The 19,420-nt window shown below is 31.1% G+C and overlaps 1 protein-coding gene across 1 annotated transcript; it reads right to left on the minus strand.

Annotated features, from left to right (window-relative positions):
• Positions 1-13,413: 13,413 nt before the first annotated feature.
• Positions 13,414-14,337, minus strand: LOC106767271 (ethylene-responsive transcription factor ERF010). The gene is made up of 2 exons (XM_014652122.2): positions 14,243-14,337; positions 13,414-14,089 (listed from the first exon to the last, which is right to left on the minus strand). Exon 2 carries the CDS (start codon positions 14,079-14,081, stop codon positions 13,641-13,643), a length of 441 nt encoding a protein of 146 aa, XP_014507608.1. The 5' UTR covers positions 14,082-14,089; positions 14,243-14,337; the 3' UTR covers positions 13,414-13,640.
• Positions 14,338-19,420: the final 5,083 nt, after the last annotated feature.

The following is a 19,420-nucleotide window of genomic DNA, read 5'->3' on the forward strand; positions in this document are numbered from 1 at the left end:
CACATTCCAAATGTCAGCTCCATAAAATAAACATAAAGAACCACTAACGGTGTTTATTATTGGTGAAAATAACCTGATACTAGCCTCGGTGTCCGAAATGTTTGCTAGAATGCCAAGAATTAACCCTGGAGAGTGAAAGTTAGGTTAGAAAAAGGGAAAAAGAAAAAAGAAAAGGTTGAAGAAAGGGAAGGGAAGGTACCTATGAGAAGAGAAGCACTGGCTTCGGGGATGATGTAAACCTTCTTGCGACGGAGAACGTGACCGAGGACGAAGGACAGGACGAGCATCATGATCTGCAGAAGGATTCCAACGTCGATCGGTTGCTGCTCTTTGTCGGGAGCCTTGCGAGCGTCGGTCGGAGAAATTTCAATCTCCGAAGCCATTGTCCTTCCCGGAAGCAATTAATCGATTGCTTCCGATTACATTTGGATCGTTGAATTCTTGACGAATCAGAACAAAACGCGATTCTCTCAACAACTCTGTTCTGATCAAATTCTCTCTTCCAATTCCTTTTCTCCACTTTCTTATCTCTTGGAAGTTTCAGAGCTTTGACATCTCATAATTTTTAATTTAAATAAAATTTCCACCTAATTAAACAAAACACATTAACATGTCAATACCAAGTTAACGGCGTCTGAGACAACTTAACGGTTGGAGTAAAATGTGTGCATTTTTACAAAAATTATGACCTAATTGAGAGAGTTCAAAAGTTGAAGATCGAACTGAGATTTTTACATAAATATGAGAACGAATGGAGGGATTAAGCCTTTATTATATAAGTTATACATAAGATCATAACATAAGCTTAAATTTTGAATTTTATAAAATTTCTTGTCGAAATATACTGAAATGATATGACATTAATCTTAAATAAGATCAAAATATAAAATATTTAAAACACTTTCTTTTTTATCAATAACTAAATAAAATATTAATTAAAATGTTATTTTTATAAGAAGTTTGCATTAGAATAAACAAAAAAGTCTTAGAATTCATAAAAGTTAGATTAAGACACCATTATTAGATAGAAATAGACTTATACATATGAAGATCAATACTGTTAATCAAGATGTTAAGAAAGAAAACAATATATTGACTATTAAGAAAAAGGAAATATAGTTACATGATTTTCTTAGTGTTTTTATCCATTTGGAGACTAAAGTAGAAATGCAACCAAAATTACTATTCATTCATTTATTAATCGGAAGAGAAAGAAAAGTTTGATGCGTCATGAAAAAGAAAAAACTTATATGTTTCACCACTTGGAATTTTGTTTCCACCACTAAATATAAAAGTATGATAATATCAAAATTCATATTTGTTGGAATATTTTTCTAAAGTTATTAAAATGGTCATCTGAGTTCATTATAATTTGATTACTTAGTGTTAATTTAATTTGACTCACTTAAACAGGAAGTCTAAAAAATTTAAATTTGATAGAGTCCATTACAGATTAACTCATTTAATTATAAATTTATTTTCTTCCATCTTAAAAGTATACTTTTTTTAATTAAAATATAAATAAAATTCAATCAAAATACAATAAAAAATAATATTAAACTTTAAATATAATTCAAAATTATTGAGTACAAAAAAAGTCTTACATTAAATAAAATAAGAGATGAAGATAGGTTTATATACACATAAGATACCTCTATTAGTAAGAGGTATTTTTGAGTGGTACAAAAAACAAATTTAGGCTTGACAAAAAATGGACAATTCCTTACCAGTCGAATACATAAAGTTCATTTTTTATGATTGAATTTAACATCATTTTGGGGAGTAAAATTTATTTAAATTTGAATTACAAAAAATTTATAATTTAAAAATAAAATTGTAATTAAGTAAGTAAGTAAACTATTCCTTTATCCTATCAATTTATGATGAATCAGATTCGAAATCTTTTTAACTCGTTAATAAATGAGTCAAATTAAGTTAAGTTAACTTAGGATAGATAGTGAGATCGAAACGAATGAATTACGCATATTAACTCTGATATTGAGAGTATTTTTTTAATATCCAAGTTGTAAGAATTGTAGGGAGAGAAAAGAGGGAAGGTTAATTTGGACTTAGAAACAGAGCAGAGAGCTACGTTGTGGCGCCTCCTATCCCAATAAAGGAAGAAATCTAGAGACTGCTTATTTTATGTGCTGTTTTCAACTTCTTTGTTTTGTCAACTCTTGTGAAAGTGAGAGAACAGCAACAAAAGTCATGATTATGGGTGTCATGGCATGGCATCAAACTCAAAAGTTAATGTGATGGGAAAGCCACCACAAATTTGAAGCTAGCTACAAAACCCTTTCCTTTTCACATGAACATGCCTTGATGCCAATGTGTCTCTTGAGTTCAAAATTACAACCCAAGATGCCAAATTTGTCACCTTTTTTTTTTTTTTCTATCAGCATTCTGGTAACTCATGATTCACCTTGTTTAATACGAGGAAATCGATTATGTTGCCCCCAACAATTAAGACGAGAGTGCCCTCGTGGGTCCTCTGTGTTTTTGCTACATACAATCATCAACCCTTAACAGTAGTACCTAACTCCAACTCTACACCTTTTTTTTTTTTTTCTATCATTATGTTAGGAAATGCTAATTTATTATGGTCGGTCTACTGTACCATTTCAAATATTTATACCAAATCTTAAATTTGATTTCCAATCTTGTCTACACATAATTTTTTTTAGAAGATACTAATGTTGTTTAGTTTTAACAGATATTCCTATTTATTTTAAATTATTAAATTATTACTTTGATTTTTTATTGTGTTTAGAAATAGGAAACGATAGAAAAATATGATGTTTTCTATAATCAAAAGATAATAAATAAAACATTTTTTGAAACGAAAGACCCATAAGATTTTCTATTTCAAGACCAATGCTATAATGTATTGTCATTAGTTTTTCTTTTAAATATAGTTGACACAATTCAAATGATGACACGTGAACAATTTTCTAATAATAACTTAACTCTTATTAGATACGTGCACTAGAATTTTAAATACTCCACCCTTTATAATTTAATCGAATATTCGCATAAAAAAAAGTAAACAGTTCAACGTTGGTGTAGCTATACTATTGCCTTTCTTCACATAAGCTATAACTATTGCTAATGTCACAAATCCTTTCTTTCAGATTTTGAGATCTTTCGAACTCTCATGATTCAACTTAATTTTTTTGTTTAACGAACATGGAATTAATTTTGAAATAATCAAGTTAACAAATTTACTTTTGTTTGATAATGATTATTAGAAAGTGGGTTTAAAAATCTAAAATGAAGGAGCCTTCGTTGATTTTTTAATTCTTCGCCACTGTTACCCATTAACCATACATACAGGCTGTTAAACTTTCCTTTTTTGTCAAGCCATTGTGTAATTATAGGATTAAGAGTAATTATGTGATACTTTATTAACAAAGGGATCGGTGTAATGTAAAAGCAATCTAATTAACTTGATTACTAAATTAATCAAGGAACATTTTATATTAACGGATCTAAGAAAAAGTAGGCCCGGTAATACACAGTAACAAGCATGAAGACCTTAAAAAGATACAATATTATCGTTGAAGTTTGGTCATTTCTACTATATATTTTTAAATAACTTTATCTATTCATAAATTTGATATATATTCTTTAAATGTTTTTCAGAAATTAGATGTTAAAAAATAAAGAGATTGTTTTCCTAATGAGTGTTCTAAAACCATATGATGAAGGAATTTTGTAATATTAATAAGTGAATAATTTGATAAGTTTGACTGTGATGATTAAGAGTAGGTAGGTCCCTTGATCTTGATTAAGGCGATGGGGAAGCAAAGGTGAAGTCCTCTTATTGCAAGTGGAGATGATGTTTTTAAGGAAAAATGATAACATTGTCTTATGAGTTATTGGATCTGAGACATTAAGAAAGAATCTCATCTGATTTGCACCTTAATTTAGTTGCTTCTGACTCAAGTGGTCTTCTTTAGGAAAGTGTCATCATTACTAGCAGTGATTACTGAAACCTAAATCAAACAGGGTCCCCAACAACATGCATTTTCATTTGACACACATCACTTTTTTACGACAATATGTTTACAATCATAACACAGAAGAACATAATAGATAATAAGACACGACGTGATCAATGAAAACCAGTGTTGAAAAAAATAAATCAAAATACGTTATCTTATTAATTAACCCGTCAATAGTATGTACCACAATTCTCCTTATATATAAGGATTGGGTGCGTTTGTATATGAATAACATGAGATTTAGATATAGTCTCGTTGAATTATCTTTAACATAGCTGAATGTTGATTCATCTGTGATCAACATGACCACTTTGCATATTTTCTGGGAAGCAAGATACGTTTGTATGTTCTTTTTCACTTTCTATCAACTTTATCATACGTTATATATATATTTTTTACATCAAACTTTCCTTTTATATTTTTTCTTTTACTTTTGGTCTAATTACATTGATTATTATTTTAGTGTCATAATTATGAAAATCTTTCCATTAAGAATTTTGTAATGGAAACTGATAGACTAAAAAAAATATATTACAAAATTAGAAAGCGAAAACAAATTTTTGTGGATGAAAAATAAAAGTAGGAGTAATTACATAGATAAAAGTTGGTTTTGATTTGATTTGATTTCACGTGATGGAAAACAACTTGGTAAAAACAAATATGGCGAGGTGTATAATAACTAATAATACTTTTGTGTATTTTTAAAACATACTTATTAGTAAACATTTTTCATATTTAGATAAATTTATTATAAAGCAGAAGCAAAAAAAAAAAATATTATTTTAAGTACAACAATGGTACAAAACGTTTGTCTGTGTATGTTTTATAGTAATAAGGCTTTTATGAGTAAAAAAATGTAATTAATGCTGTATTTGATTTTGTGTTAAACAGTCCAAACACGTATATATGTCTGAAATAAGCTTTTGACTTGATGCTGATGAAGTAAATTTTGATTTTCGTTGTGTCACTAACGTTGTAAGCTAATAGGAGGGAAGTAAATTTTTGAATAATTTGAAATTGAATTATAATTTAGTGGGTGTATTTGAATAGATAGAGCTAAAGAAGTGATGTTATGTGGAGGGTATAAAAGAAAGTGAAGTTGGAATAATTGGGGTTAGAGTTATGGAATGAAAGGTTATTGAAGAAATGAAGGAGAGGTAGATATATTAGTAGGATTTTGGTAAATATGAAGGAATTGAATGAGAAAAAGCTTGAGGTTGATGAGTGAAAGTAAATTGTGTAGGTGGTATATTTTTGGTAACTCCAGCTGGTGCTGCCACTATTACTACTACAATGCCAACTAATTATTGTTATGATTACCTTGAAAAGCAGGTAGATGGGATAGACCACCTGGACAAAGGGGTACATTGCCCTTTATTTTAAGGGGTAGGGGACCAATAAACATACCCAGTCAAGGGGGCAGGCCTATCACAACTTTCCTTTATGCTTCTCTTGGCAACTTCCTTTTAATGCATACCAATCTCCACCTCTCAAACAATCTAACCATTAATCTCTTTTCTTCTTCACACCAACCTTAAGCTTAAGCACATGTATTCAATAAAATCAAACATCAGAAATCATCTGCAGAACGTCCAAATGATGCTACAATTTCATTCACTTCCTTTTTGCTACCTACTTTTAAAGTCAATCAAATATGTCTTCACATAAATCCTTTTAAGAGTATAACTTAGACAATATCACTCTTTTTCCTTTTATAATACACACTCTTCACAACATGGTCTTAGAGTTTTTCATACTATTGAGAAAATACACAAATGCTTTATATACTTTATAGTACCGAAAAGGACTATAAAGTGGAGGAATCATAAAAATGGCGTCCTAAAATAGTTCACTTAGATACTTTAAAATGAAGAAAATATGTTCAACGTTGTGAGTGGTGAAGGAATAAAATACTTTATTGTTCACGTACTCTCATGCATAACCTTTCTCTCACTATCAATAAAAACAATCATAAATAACCTTTTTCTATTTATTTTTCGATTACCTATTACCTTAATGGGCTATACGGCCCAAATACCCAACGGCCTTTTTTCTCACGATCCAAATATTCCATCACAAATTCGCTCATATGATATCATATAACAACAGATCAGAAAGAAAGTGTCAATTCGGTCCCACTGAGTCAACTCAAAATGGACTCAGTTTTTCTAGTTGAAGTGCCTCTTCCATCCTGTCCGGTGTTGTCACCACCGCTAGCCGCTACTGTTACCGCCACCGCGTACCTTCCCTCATGCTAATTTGCTGTACTCCCTCTGCTCCACTCTTGATCCTTGGCTCCCTCCGGCAACTCCCTTGCTAATTCTTTTCTGGTATGCCGTTATAAAATTTTAACATAATAATATAAACTCGAGGGACTGATCGATTGTTTCCCTAACCCAAAGAATCAACATTGTACAAAAGACACCGGTGCTGCATTTTCCGTTTGCTTTCCTTCTACTGCTGAACTATTCCCAATGGATTCCTTTTATTATGAAATAAATAAAAACAAATTACTCAATTTGTTGACTGCATTTTGTGCCTCATATGCAGTCAACAAATGGAGTTTATACCGTTGGTGACTATGACCAGAGAGGATTTTGCATGTCGTGAAGCCTACTACACATGTGGATGAAGGTGCTACTCATTCTCTGATTGTCTTGTGTCATATTTCTTTTTTATTAATTTAAAATTTTAACATTCTATCAATTTTGAAACTTGTTGAATAGAGACTGACTGGTTTTTCTGTGATAGATGATGACTGGAACTTAGTAAATCATTCTTATTTCTCACTTTCACATTGCTGATACAGTGTCTTTTTGTTATTATTTATTTTGGCCAGTACACTGTCTAATGATTTGTTATACAATCAATGATATATTAAACTCCTCATTGAACAAATCTTGAAGATTATGGTTTGCACTATTGTCTTGAAAGATTATGATTAGTCACTTAAGTGGGTCTGTGCATTTGAAATGGCCTCCACCGGTCCTGTTCTTCCTTTCTCTATTTATAACGGCAAAACTCTACTCAAAAGAAAAAAAATACTTGTCTTTGTCTGCTTCAAGGAAACTGTAATTCCTTGGTCAATGATATTTTGACCATTGGAGAAAAAAGTCAGCGTTATGACCACTGAAAATATAAGTTAGTAGCAAAAGTTTAACTTGCAACTATGCATTGTTTTATGATAGTTGTATGAATAAGACATATTTTTTAAAGATTTGCTTTTGGTACCACTCTAAAAGCCCTTTTACCAAAAGCCCTTTTACCAATGAAAATATCTTATGTGGATATAAACCCATGCGCATCTCTTATTTTATCCAATATGGGACTTTGTTTATATCTTAACAATCTTCTCCTCAAATAAAGGAGTATGGTTCTCCACCTCTCCTCTCCTACAGTGGAAGTCTTTTTTTTCTTTATCCACGAGTACACCATGGTTGCTCTGAGCATCTCTTGCTCTCTTTCACGATCCATGGTCACACACTGAGCATCTCTTGCTCTCCACCTCCCATGATTAATCTGGCTGTCTGCCATTGGCTGCTTGCAAAGACTTCACTTTACCATGGAAGGACGTACTCGTCTGAGCCCGGTCACCATACCTAAACCATTGGCTCTAATACCAATTGTAGGAAGGGACAACACACATAAATCTCCACAATAATAAAATATTGTCCACTCTGAACCAAGCCCTTATGGATTTTCTTTTGGTGGCCAAAAGATATACTCATTTATGGTATTGACTATGGTCAAGATTAGTATCATTCCACTCTTCCTTGCTATGCTGCTATTTTCCATTGCCCACTTACCAACTTTGCATTTTAAACGTTTTCCTTTATGGTGGGAGGAACTAGCTCTGTTACTTAGGGATTGTATAATTTAGTTTGTAAATTGCGTTAATCTCTTTTTGGACTAAAGCAATCACTGTGAGTTTCTTTTGGTAAACTTAGTCATACTAAATTTTTTGGATTGAAGTGAAGTGAGACAAATCATTCAGTTTTCTATTATCATATTTTCTTTGTAAAGTGTGTTTATCTAATGATCTATGTTGATGACATAGTTATTACAAAAAAATAGTAACACTTGAATTTCTCAACTCAGAGCATTTATTCAATCATTTTAGACTTAAGACTTTGGCTAGCTAAAATTTTTTCTTGGCATTGGAATGACTTGATCAAAGAAAGATATTATAGTTTCACAAAGAAAATATGTTCTTGATATCATGGAGGAGACATGGTTGATAAATTTTGAGCCCATTGATAGTCCCATGAACCCAATTCAGAGGCTAATGGTTGACCAAGGTAAAATCTTTTCACATCCAGATAGATATAGGAGGTTGTTGCCAAAATTCATTTATCTCACTACTATAAGACTTGATATTGGTGTTGTTAGTCAATTCATGTATAATCCTCACATTGACCACTGTAGTGTTGTGGCTCGTACTTTTAGGTATGTGTAAAAGGCTTTAGGATAAGGATTGTTATATGAGGAGAATGGATATACTCAAATTTTTTGATATTGTGATGTAGATTGGGTTGATTGACCCACTGACAGAGATCCTCCTCAAGATATTGTTTATTTATTGAAGGGAATTTCGTCCCTTGGAAGAAGAAATAAATTGTCCAATCTAGTGCAAAAGCTAAATATAGATCTGAGTTTGGTCACTTGTGAACTTGAGTTGATGAAGTAACTTCAAGAGTTCAAATTTTGTGAAGTTAAGCAGATGAATTTGTTATGTGATAATTAGATACCCTTCATATTACCTCCAATTCACTCTTTAATGAAAGAATCAAATACGTAAAGATCAATTGTCATTTTATCAAGAAGAAACTACTACTGAAGGAAATTAGTACTGGAATTATTAGCTCTAATGGCTTGCAGACACTGTAATCAAGCGTTTGAGGGAGTCTAGAATTTAATTTACTGGTTTCAAACTTAGTATATACAATTTATATGCTTAAGTTGGATGGGAAGTGTTAAAATAGTTCGGTATTATTTTGTTGTACAACTCTTAGAAAGGTGCTCTTTGGGTGTACCTAGGCTAAGGGATTATGAATCGGGTTGTAGGTATTACTTGTTCTGCACTCTTCTCATCTTTTAGGATATGTAAAAGTACATCAGTTGATAAATAAACTCACTGATTTTACTCACACCGTTCCTGTTTTAGTTCATATCATATTTCTGGACTCTGATGTTATTCCATACCGGTAAACAAAAGTATGTGTTGGTACATTTTAGGACTTAAATGACTGAAGTTAAAATTTTCAGAACTGATACTTTCTTACTGAGACCTAGAAGTTGATGTATAACTGCATTCTATACCTGCATTCAAAGCAATTTCAAATACAAAACATGGCAATTGCTAATTCTATCTCATTCACTCCAAGAGTAAATGAGTTATCTGACAAATGCAACTGGTTACATTACTTGTTTGTTCACATAATCAGGGTGACCCCCTGAAAAATATTTAGCTAAAATTCGTTAAAGTGAAAGAAAAGTTTGTGTTAAGGAGAAAAAGTGGGCAACATGTATTTGTGCATGTGTGTGTGACTTATCTGGTTATGAAGTTTTGAAGATACATTTTCTCACACCCATTTGTTTTTTGTTTCTTTTACTGTTAGCCTACCTCTGAGATGAGGTTGTTGGGATTCTAAATAAAACTGATGTCAGCTTGTTGAAGTAATTACTGAGACCATGGAGCATGTCTGATAATTTCCCTTGTGAAACATTGTAAATTAATAAAGTCTCCATCTTTCATTGATGATAACAGCTGCACTAAGCTGGATATGGAAGTCATTAACTCTATGAAGTCTTGCAGACTTTCAAACAGGTTCAGAAACTTCTGAACAAGACCAACAGGAAATTTTATTGGTGAATTAATGAGTACCATACCTATGGTTGTTCAGGAGACCTCCAATCTGAAAAGATGCAGTTAGCTTCTTCAATATTTTTTTTATCATTGCTTGAATTGATCATATAATTGAGTCCTTCTCTTTCAACTTTACTTTTTTTCTACTTAAAAATATGATGCTTTTAAATATTATAGGTGACTGCTGCAAACAAAGTTTGGGTGACTACAAGTTATAGATGTCGGGGTTAAACTGGTACCTGATTTCTTTGAGTTGAAGGTTGAGTTCATCACAATAGGAAGAGTGTCGTAAGGGCAATTCAAATAAAACTCCAAGCCAAAAATGAAAGAATGAAAATGAACAGAAAACCCACATTAGATAAGTAATTCTTGCATGAGCTGTGTCTACATGTGCAACCAATCAAAAGCTGAATGGTATTTGAATAATTGAAACCACATTGAGTTGTATAGAATTAGTCTAAAATTATAAGCACAGGATAATATAGTTCTGATGATATTACAAAAAATTTCATTTGAGTAAAAAAACATAAAGACTAATTAAAATGACTGTCATTGGTAGTTTTATGAGCTAAATTGGCTAACTCTTGGAATTTTGATGGATTAATTTCTGTTTATTCCATTTGTACAAGTTTTAAGAAAAAATTTATTATTTTAATATCATCAAATGATAGGCAGTGACTCGAGGATTCCAACTGCTTCATGGAAATTCCACATCCATAAATAATTGTTTTATTGTAACACAGATATACTTGTAATCTTATTATTAGTGTTCTTAAAGACATTTTTCTGTTGAAAATAATAAGGGTATTAAAAAATATAAGGGATTTGATCCTCAACTGGTTAATATTTATCTATATGTTAACATATAAAAATAAATGGCCAACTGTTATTGTCAAACTTATCAATTCTGATTACTACATGAAGAAACAGATGTCATTAATCATAACTGCACAAGAAGAATGTTTGAGATCTTAAATTTTACTATATTTGTATATGATAATTCTGGTCCTAGATAAATAACTAATCTAATATTTCCGTGCAATGTTAGAAATAATGATTCTTTCTGTGGAATGTTTGAAATTTGCAAACCGCGACAGATACTGACAGTGTGAAGGTCCTTTTTCCACTAATAATGTTTGTTTAAAATTATGTGTGGATTTGAATGTTGTAGTAGCTATAGAAATTCAAAATGCTAAGGAACTCATTTTTTTATTTTAACACTGAAGAATGATTTCTATTTTTTTTTTAATTTATAAAAGTGATAGCGGCAATCAAGAAAACAGATGGACTTCATTGTATTCACTCCTTTTTTTTTTTCACGAATTAAACGTGACAAATAGCATTGTTGATATGGAAGTTAAATTAGACTAGAGATAATGCTTTCACATCATTTTATAAGAATTCTATTTCTGACCGGGGATGTTCTTGATTGAAAAAAAAAACCCCAAAAATGGATGTAAAAGTCAAAGTCTAATAAAAAATGTCCTGATTTCACATTGAAGATTATAAATCAATCTACTTACAGAGTAAATTAAAAAACAATATATATGTTTTGATTAATTATATTGTATTTTAATTACCACATATTTATGTTTGATAAAACAGAATCAACAAATTTCTATAATAATATAATAATTTTGAGATAAAAAATTATATTATTTATGCATATGGGAAAATTTAATTGAGTATTATAACAAATTGGTTATCTTTTGCTATAAAAGATATAATAACTTTTTATAAAATTTGTCTTACATTTTTTTTAAAGATATTTGATAATATCATAGTTACAAAATCACAAAACTAGGTAAAATCATATTTTTATTTTTAATTTTAGATAGGCATTTAATAAAGTGTAAAAAAAATTAGAAATTTTCATAATTAAAAGTTTTCAGGTTCTTTATTATGGAAAACGTATATTATAGCCAACTAAACTTATTTCTAAAAAATCATCATTAATACACTAAGGAAAAGTTTCAAATTAAATAAAATTTTATTTAAATTCTTTTTTCAAGACTAACCAACCTATGAACTGATTTGTTACCATCACCAAACAATTGCAAAATTTTAGAATTTAAATATTTACTTATATAATTTTAAGCTTTTTTAAAGAACCAATGCACAGTATTAAAATTATAAAAAAAAAAAATCACCAATATAGAAATTACTTTGTCAGCCACCTTAAGTGCAAGTTCAATCCACAGCAAAGCTCTATTTTTTGTTTTGTCAAAGTTGAGAAATAAATAAAGGATACATCTTCAACCTGCTTAGCCGCCATGCTTTTCGCTGACAAAAGTTATACAATGAGATTAGATACAGGATTTGTTTGATTAGCAAAAAATTAGCTGTTAAATGATTAAAAATAATTTAAAAAAGTGATGAACATTTAAAATTGTGTTCAGATATGTTATAAGGACATATTTGCAAGATTGTTTTTATCTTTAGTTGTGAATAGAATTGGTTTTAGAAAGTACGAAAGATTCACACACATTGTAGGTTTGGTTTTTGAGTTGGTACAGAAATATACAGGTCCTGTTCTTTTCATACTGTCTTCTTTTATTTAATTCTCCTTATTGGTTTATACACTCACTGACAAATCTACTATATAAGTTAAGTTGGTGTTTTAGCTTTTGTAGTAGTGGGTTTGGACTTGTATGTTTAACTTTTCTTATTGTACATTTTCAACTCATGCAGAATCTTTTATTTGTAACATCTGGTTTGTTTCGAGACGCAAAACCAAACCAAACAAGGATTCATGTATCAATGATCCAATCTTCCAATCATCAACTAATTCACGTCTGCATCTTAACAGATTTATTGATCATAGCAAACCAAATATGCAACACAGCTCACATGCAAACCAGAATACTTCACATTCAACGTATCAAATCAATGCCAAAATATTTTACAAACCAAACTCTTATTAAATTACTTCTTCTTTAACTGTTTTTTTTTCCTACAAAACAAAATAAAAAATGCAACCTTTGGAACAGTAATCTTCTTTTGGAAGCTCAAGGAGCTAAGTATAATTTTGGATATGAATCTCTTTCTTGCATTTTGGGTTGTTTTATTAATTTTTGTTTTCAATTCTATTTCTTGGATGCAATTGTCATCTAAGATTTGACTTGAAATAGACAAAAATCTGAGAAGACAGAACCGATTAACCGACCCCATCCATCACACATCGTTATCATCGAAACAGAGTAGTGACCACAGCATCTTCTTCCTCCAATGGTCCCTTCTCTTCACAAATACAACTCAGAAACCAGAAAAACACCAAACTTTCCATTTTATTACTTTTCACTAACTATATTATAATAATCTTATGATTACTGGAGTGGTTAACATGTTAACATGGCTCTCTCTCTCTCTCTCTTTTTCCACCCTACTCCTTAGCATCTTAGGCCATTGCCATCCTATCTAACCTTTTCTTTTCCAAATAAAAAAACGCAATTATTATTTAAAAACTTGCAATTTTCTTTTTAAGTTCCGAATTGCCATCCAAATTGTATATCTAAAACTTCTAAACTTAAAATTAAGCAGTGAAAAACAACAAGGAAAAGAGCAATGATCATGTAATTTACATTTGAAAATTCGAGGGCACCAAAATTTCTCTGTGAAATCCAGATTAAAAAGTAAAACAACAAGTTGCACAACAGAAAGGGGCCTCATGTCACGATCATCATCACCTTGCTCCACTGTAACTTCCTCGGAACGGCGCACGTTAACAACCAACCCAACACTCAGTGCTAAGAAGAACGTAGAAGCTTCTAATCACCATCCCAGTCACAATCCGAATTTTCAGGTTCGGGTGTCTTATTGAGGTCGACCCGGTCGGCAAATTCTCCTGCGACGGGAACATGGGGTTGCAGGCGGTGAAGCGCGTCGACTCTGGCGCCGACCTCGGTGGCCTTCTTCCTGATGGATGCAGCAGACATGTCAGAGGCAGCAGCTGCAGGGCCCTCAACGGCGAGAAGGTCGGGGAAGTTGAGGCGGGCGGAGGGCCCCCGAAGATAGAAGACAGCGGTGTCATAAGCACGCGCCGCCGCTACGGGAGTGGAATAGGAGCCGAGCCAAATCCGTGAACGCTTGTTGGGTTCTCGAATCTCAGCGACCCACTTGCCCCACTTCCTCATCCTGATTCCTTTGTAGCGCGTGGCCTCACCCTCTTTCCCTCTCCTCCTGGTGCTTCCACCTTCTCCTTGTTCCATGGCTACCTCTGCAAAAAGGAAGGAGCAGTTTTTCTCTCTGTTTCTGTGTGTATGAAATTCTCTTATGGAAATGAAAGAGGCAGAGGGTGAATCTTCATAAAAAGCATAAGCAAATAAATAAATGAAATTGTGCGAGAAAGGGTATTGGGGTTTTGCAGTACAGAGACACTGAGCCGAGGTTGTCGCCTGCTTGAACCATCCACGTCCAAACCCTGTTACCTTCTGTTTTATACCATCACCCTTTTAATTACTATTTCTTTTATTTCTAAATTCACCACACTCTAAACAAAAATAATATTCACCGACAAAAGTAACAACCAACCTACCCCAACACATGCTCTCTTTAATTTACCTCCCATCCTTATTTTTCTTTTAAATATATCTAAATATAAAGTTTTAAAACTTCTAACAAATATTAATTTTTTATAATTAAATAACCATACTTATAATATAGAAACAACATCACTCTTTGATTTGTAAATTGAAGAAAACATGTATTAGGAAAAAACAATTAACTTCATATTATAATTTAAATGTAAACATATTGGCAAAACAATTTTCATATTTTTTATTTTATTTGTAATTATACTTATACTAATATCATAATTCAATATGAAATTTGTAGATTTAATCTTTTAATCAAATTTTGTTAAATTTATTTTATGTTTCAAACGTATTTTATAATAGTATTTGAGAAGTTTATATTATTTGAAACATTTTATTTTGATTCTAGTTGAGAAACGTATTTAAAATTTTACATAAAATTAACAAAATTTAGTTTAAAAAACTAAATCTACTCAGTTTTCTAAAAAGAAGAGATTAAATTAGTCCAAAATTTCAAAAATTGATTAATTTTAATTTTCATTGAAAGTTAAAGGACAAATATATATTTAATCCTAAGTTAAAAAATTAGAATTAAAAATATAATTTTGTTGATAAGTTGACTTGTATATGTCAGAAAATGAGCTTGAATATAACTAGTATATTTATATTTTATATTGGTTTTAATTCTTTTTAGATTTAAGGTTTAATGTCACTTTAGGTTTCTATTTTCGTCCAGAATCTCAAATATGTCTCCTTCTTTTATCGCGTATCGCGTCTCAATTGGGTCATTGTTTTTGTAAAATTGAATCAAATATGAGCTTTGTGTCAAATTGAGCCTAACGGTATTACTGTATGGTTAACGTGGCATGCTAATCTTCTTTTTTAAATGAAGTGGAGTAACTTATTTAATGTATGTGATTTTAATGTGTCTTTTGATTTTTTTCAAATAAAAGAAATTTGTAAAAATGAATTAAATATTAAACATTAAACTGCATACTTCTAAATCCTCTTTGGCTAGCAACCTTGCTTTCGAAGCAGCTTCTCTTTTCTGCGTCATTGATTCTTCTTCTTTCTCTTCCTCGTCTTCCTTATGAAGCTCCTTCACTGGGCTCTTCAGCTCCTTGAGTTTGTCCTCTTTTACTTCCGTCAGGTTCAACAGATCTTCGTTATTCGACTTCGTCTTGTGCCGGTGTTATTGTTTCGGTTGGTGGTGGTGTCTCTCGGAGGACGTGTTCAATCTCTTGGCGTGGGGGGAGCTGGCGCCGCAACTGACGACATTGAAGACTAGTCAGCGATAGGAGGTGGTAGAGAGGGAGTGCCATAGGCGGAAGTGGCCACCGGCGACGGAGGTGCTCTTGGAACGGTGGTGGCTAAGGACAACGTTCTCGACGTTGTTACGATGGAAGTTTTCCATCTCCGACAAACTAGGTTGCAGAGAGAAAGAGAAAAAAAACTGGAAAAAAACGAGAGAGAAAAGAGAGTTTTTTTTTTCTTGTTTTTGTTTGAGTGGGAACTTTGTAGAGAGAGAAGAGACCATTGAGTCCACATTTTTTCCTTCTTTGTAATCAAATTCTGAACAATCATTCCCTCTTCTCAATTGAATCAACAATCATCACTCACTCCCTCTGATCAAATCCAATAATCCAACAACAACAATATGCTTTGCTTGAAATTTATCACAACAACCCTTTTAAGCAAGTTTAGTGTAATCACCTTCTACTTTTCCAGATTAACGCGAAGCTCAATAGCGTTTTCATCTCCATACATTTCTACTCCGTGTTAATTTCTATTTTCATTGTTCTCCCACGAACCTTAATTTGAAGTCCCAATCTTCTCCCAATCTGATTTTAATTTGGTAATTACATAGAAAGGAGCTGCTACCCTTAATTTAATTTCTTTTGACCACTTTGCCGCACTCCATTTTTTAATTCAAAAATTAAAAAAAAAAATACACTTCAGACACATTTTTAATGCCACATCATTTGAAAAGACACTGTCAGCATGTCACGTAACACCTCCTTAACGGCGTCTTCTCAATTTGAGAAAAGTTCCTATTTGATTCAATTTTACAAAAATAAGGACCAATTGAGACACGAAAAAAGAAGGGGACCTATTTGAGATTCTGGGCGAAAATAGAAACCTAAGTGACATTAAACCTAGATTTAAATATTTTTTTTAATCTAATTTTCATTAAAATATTTAAATTGGTCTAATTTTTTTCATTTCTATAATACAAGTAATAAAATTAATGACATTCAAACATATGTCACCAACTCTTTTGCATAGAGTAAGCAAATATATTTTATCTCTTATATTAATGTGTAATTCGTAATTTTAAGGTATAATAATAAAGTTATTGTCAATTTAGGACGTCATTCACAACTGCTTATGGTTTTTTTGGAAGACAACATTGTAGTGTGGTTTTGTTCCTTATACAAGTCTTCTCCCAACTATCTCAAACAAGTAATAGATTTGTAAGAACATCAATGTTATAAACTTTCTTTCTTATATAAATGTATCCTAAAACACTTCCTTTTTAATAGTTTAATTGAAGGACATAACATGTTATCAGGGAAATCAATTCTTAATACTAAAAAGCTTATATGGTTATTCATTTAAGGTTTGATATTTTGGTCTATATATTTATAAATTTTGATTCGTTTATTTCTCAATTATTTATAATTGTGGTGAATATAAAGTGTTAATCTGTTTATGTGTTTTTTGTATTGGATATTTTATGCAAGTCTAATATATATAAAAAAAAAACATTTTAAAAAAAATGTTTATAGTAGACTTTTATTATAACCAAAATTGAAGCATAAAAGAGTATAAGACTTCGATTTAGGTTATAATTAAAACCAAATACCATTTAATAAAAAAATTAAAAATAAAACACATTAAGCTTCAATTATACACATAATTGAAACATGACTCTGATTATAAACAGAAACCAAAATCAAATATCTTTCTGATTTAAAAATATTATTTAATTTTAAAAGTATTTAGCTTCATTTTTAACCAAAACCAAATTCACTTTTTTTTTTTATTTTTAACTATTTATTTAAGGTTTAGTACTTTAATTCTTAAGGCACCAAATCAAAACAATGATTTTTATGACCTAAATTGAAAACCTGCATATACTTTAATATGTTTTGATTCTAGAACCAAAATCAAATATCTAAAATCGCTCTCATTACTCTTCGTTGTAATGGTGATTAAGAATCTAAATTTTTTTAAGCATAAAAGTAATCCAAATTATAATTGTATTAATCTTTCCCGATAATATATTAATGTACCAAGTATGTGAAGGAATAGGTAGACTTTTCAAATTGAAATCAAAGCACTTGAAATTCACACTCAACATTTATTCCTAGTTATTCTTTATGTTAAGCAAGCAATTCCTTTTTATCTCCGTACAGAATTGAAATGGTGTTAACTAGTAGTCCATTTCAGTTAAATGTCGTATGTTTAATAGTACCTCCCATTCCATATTAAGTTCGATTCACCATATATTTCATCCTTAGAGCTTGGCTCTCCAAAAAGTTACTATATATGAGAACCGTTGAGCTCGTTGATGTTATTTGAACTCACAAACCCAAAAAATGCATGTCAATCCACAAATCATTTTGAGATGATTGTGGATTCACCATGTTCACAACGACAAAATTGATTTTTTCATGTTGTTGGTCAATTTTCCATTGTGCATATGTTGCTCACGACTCCATAAAATGTATGTCAAATTCATAAGTTTTGGGATGTCATCAAATGCATATCAAATATTTGTTAACCTTTATTCTTTTGTATATATTGGATTGGGCGATGACTAGTCATTGAATATTTGAGCATGTTAACCTTTATTTATTATCTTTTATAAGTGTTTATGAAATCTTCAACTATTTTATCTTTTTGTTTATCATTATAAGATGTGTATGGTATAATATACGATCCAATCGGTAAGTTATGCAATAAGTCAGGTAATATGTCAATATTATGTAATGTGCCATTGTTTCAATCTTAATTTAGTTTTTTAGTTTCATTTTGTCTTAATTCAATTTTAATTTTTTTTTAAATTAAACAATTTCGTCTCTCTCCAAATTGAAAAGAAATTTAATTTTTATATAAATTTTTATACATACTTTTATTAAAATTGATATTCTTATTAAATATTTTTAACAAAATTAAATTTATTTATATTTATATTTTACATTAAATTTTATTTAAAATTGTGTAATGCTTTTGCCCTATTTTTTTATTTTTTTTTTTGCAAGTTATAATTTGGCTTAATATCTCCCTTAGTCCTCATATTTGTGTGAAAATCTCAGTTCGGTCCTCAAGTTTTGAACTGTCTCAATTGGGTCATAATTTTTGTAAAAATGCACACATTTTACCCCAATCGTTAACTGATTTCAAACGCCGTTAAATTTAGCTGACGTGGTAGCCAGAGGACATGCTGACGTGTATTATTTAATTATATGAATTATTTTTTAAAATAAGTAGTGTTTCACGTGGCACAATGCCTATTATTTAGTTTATTTGAATTAGGGATTTTATTCATCTCTGAGAATCAGGGATTTTACACAGATTATCTTGTCAGCTCAAAAAATAAAGTCACCGGAAAACTCGCATAACCAGTGCAATCAGTCTCACAGCCTTTTCTGCAAATGAACCAACTTGGTAACCTATAGATTCATCACCAGCCTTTAAGCTATTTATTCCACTGATAGCAGAAGATAATTGTTGCACAGTCAGATCAGTTAGCGATTGGGGTAAAATGTGTGCATTTTTACAAAAATTATGACCCAATTGAGACAATTCAAAACTTGAGGACCGAACTGAGATTTTCACACAAATACGAGGACCAAGAAGGGATTAAGCCAACACGTCAGCATACCACGTCAGCTAAACTTAACGCCGTTTGAGATCAGTTAACGGTTGGGGTAAAATGTGTGCATTTTTACAAAAATTATGACCCAATTGAGACAGTTTAAAACTTGAGGATCAAATTGAGATTGGCA

This window comes from Vigna radiata, chromosome 7 (genome assembly GCF_000741045.1).
Source record: "Vigna radiata var. radiata cultivar VC1973A chromosome 7, Vradiata_ver6, whole genome shotgun sequence".
Lineage (NCBI taxonomy): Eukaryota > Viridiplantae > Streptophyta > Magnoliopsida > Fabales > Fabaceae > Vigna > Vigna radiata.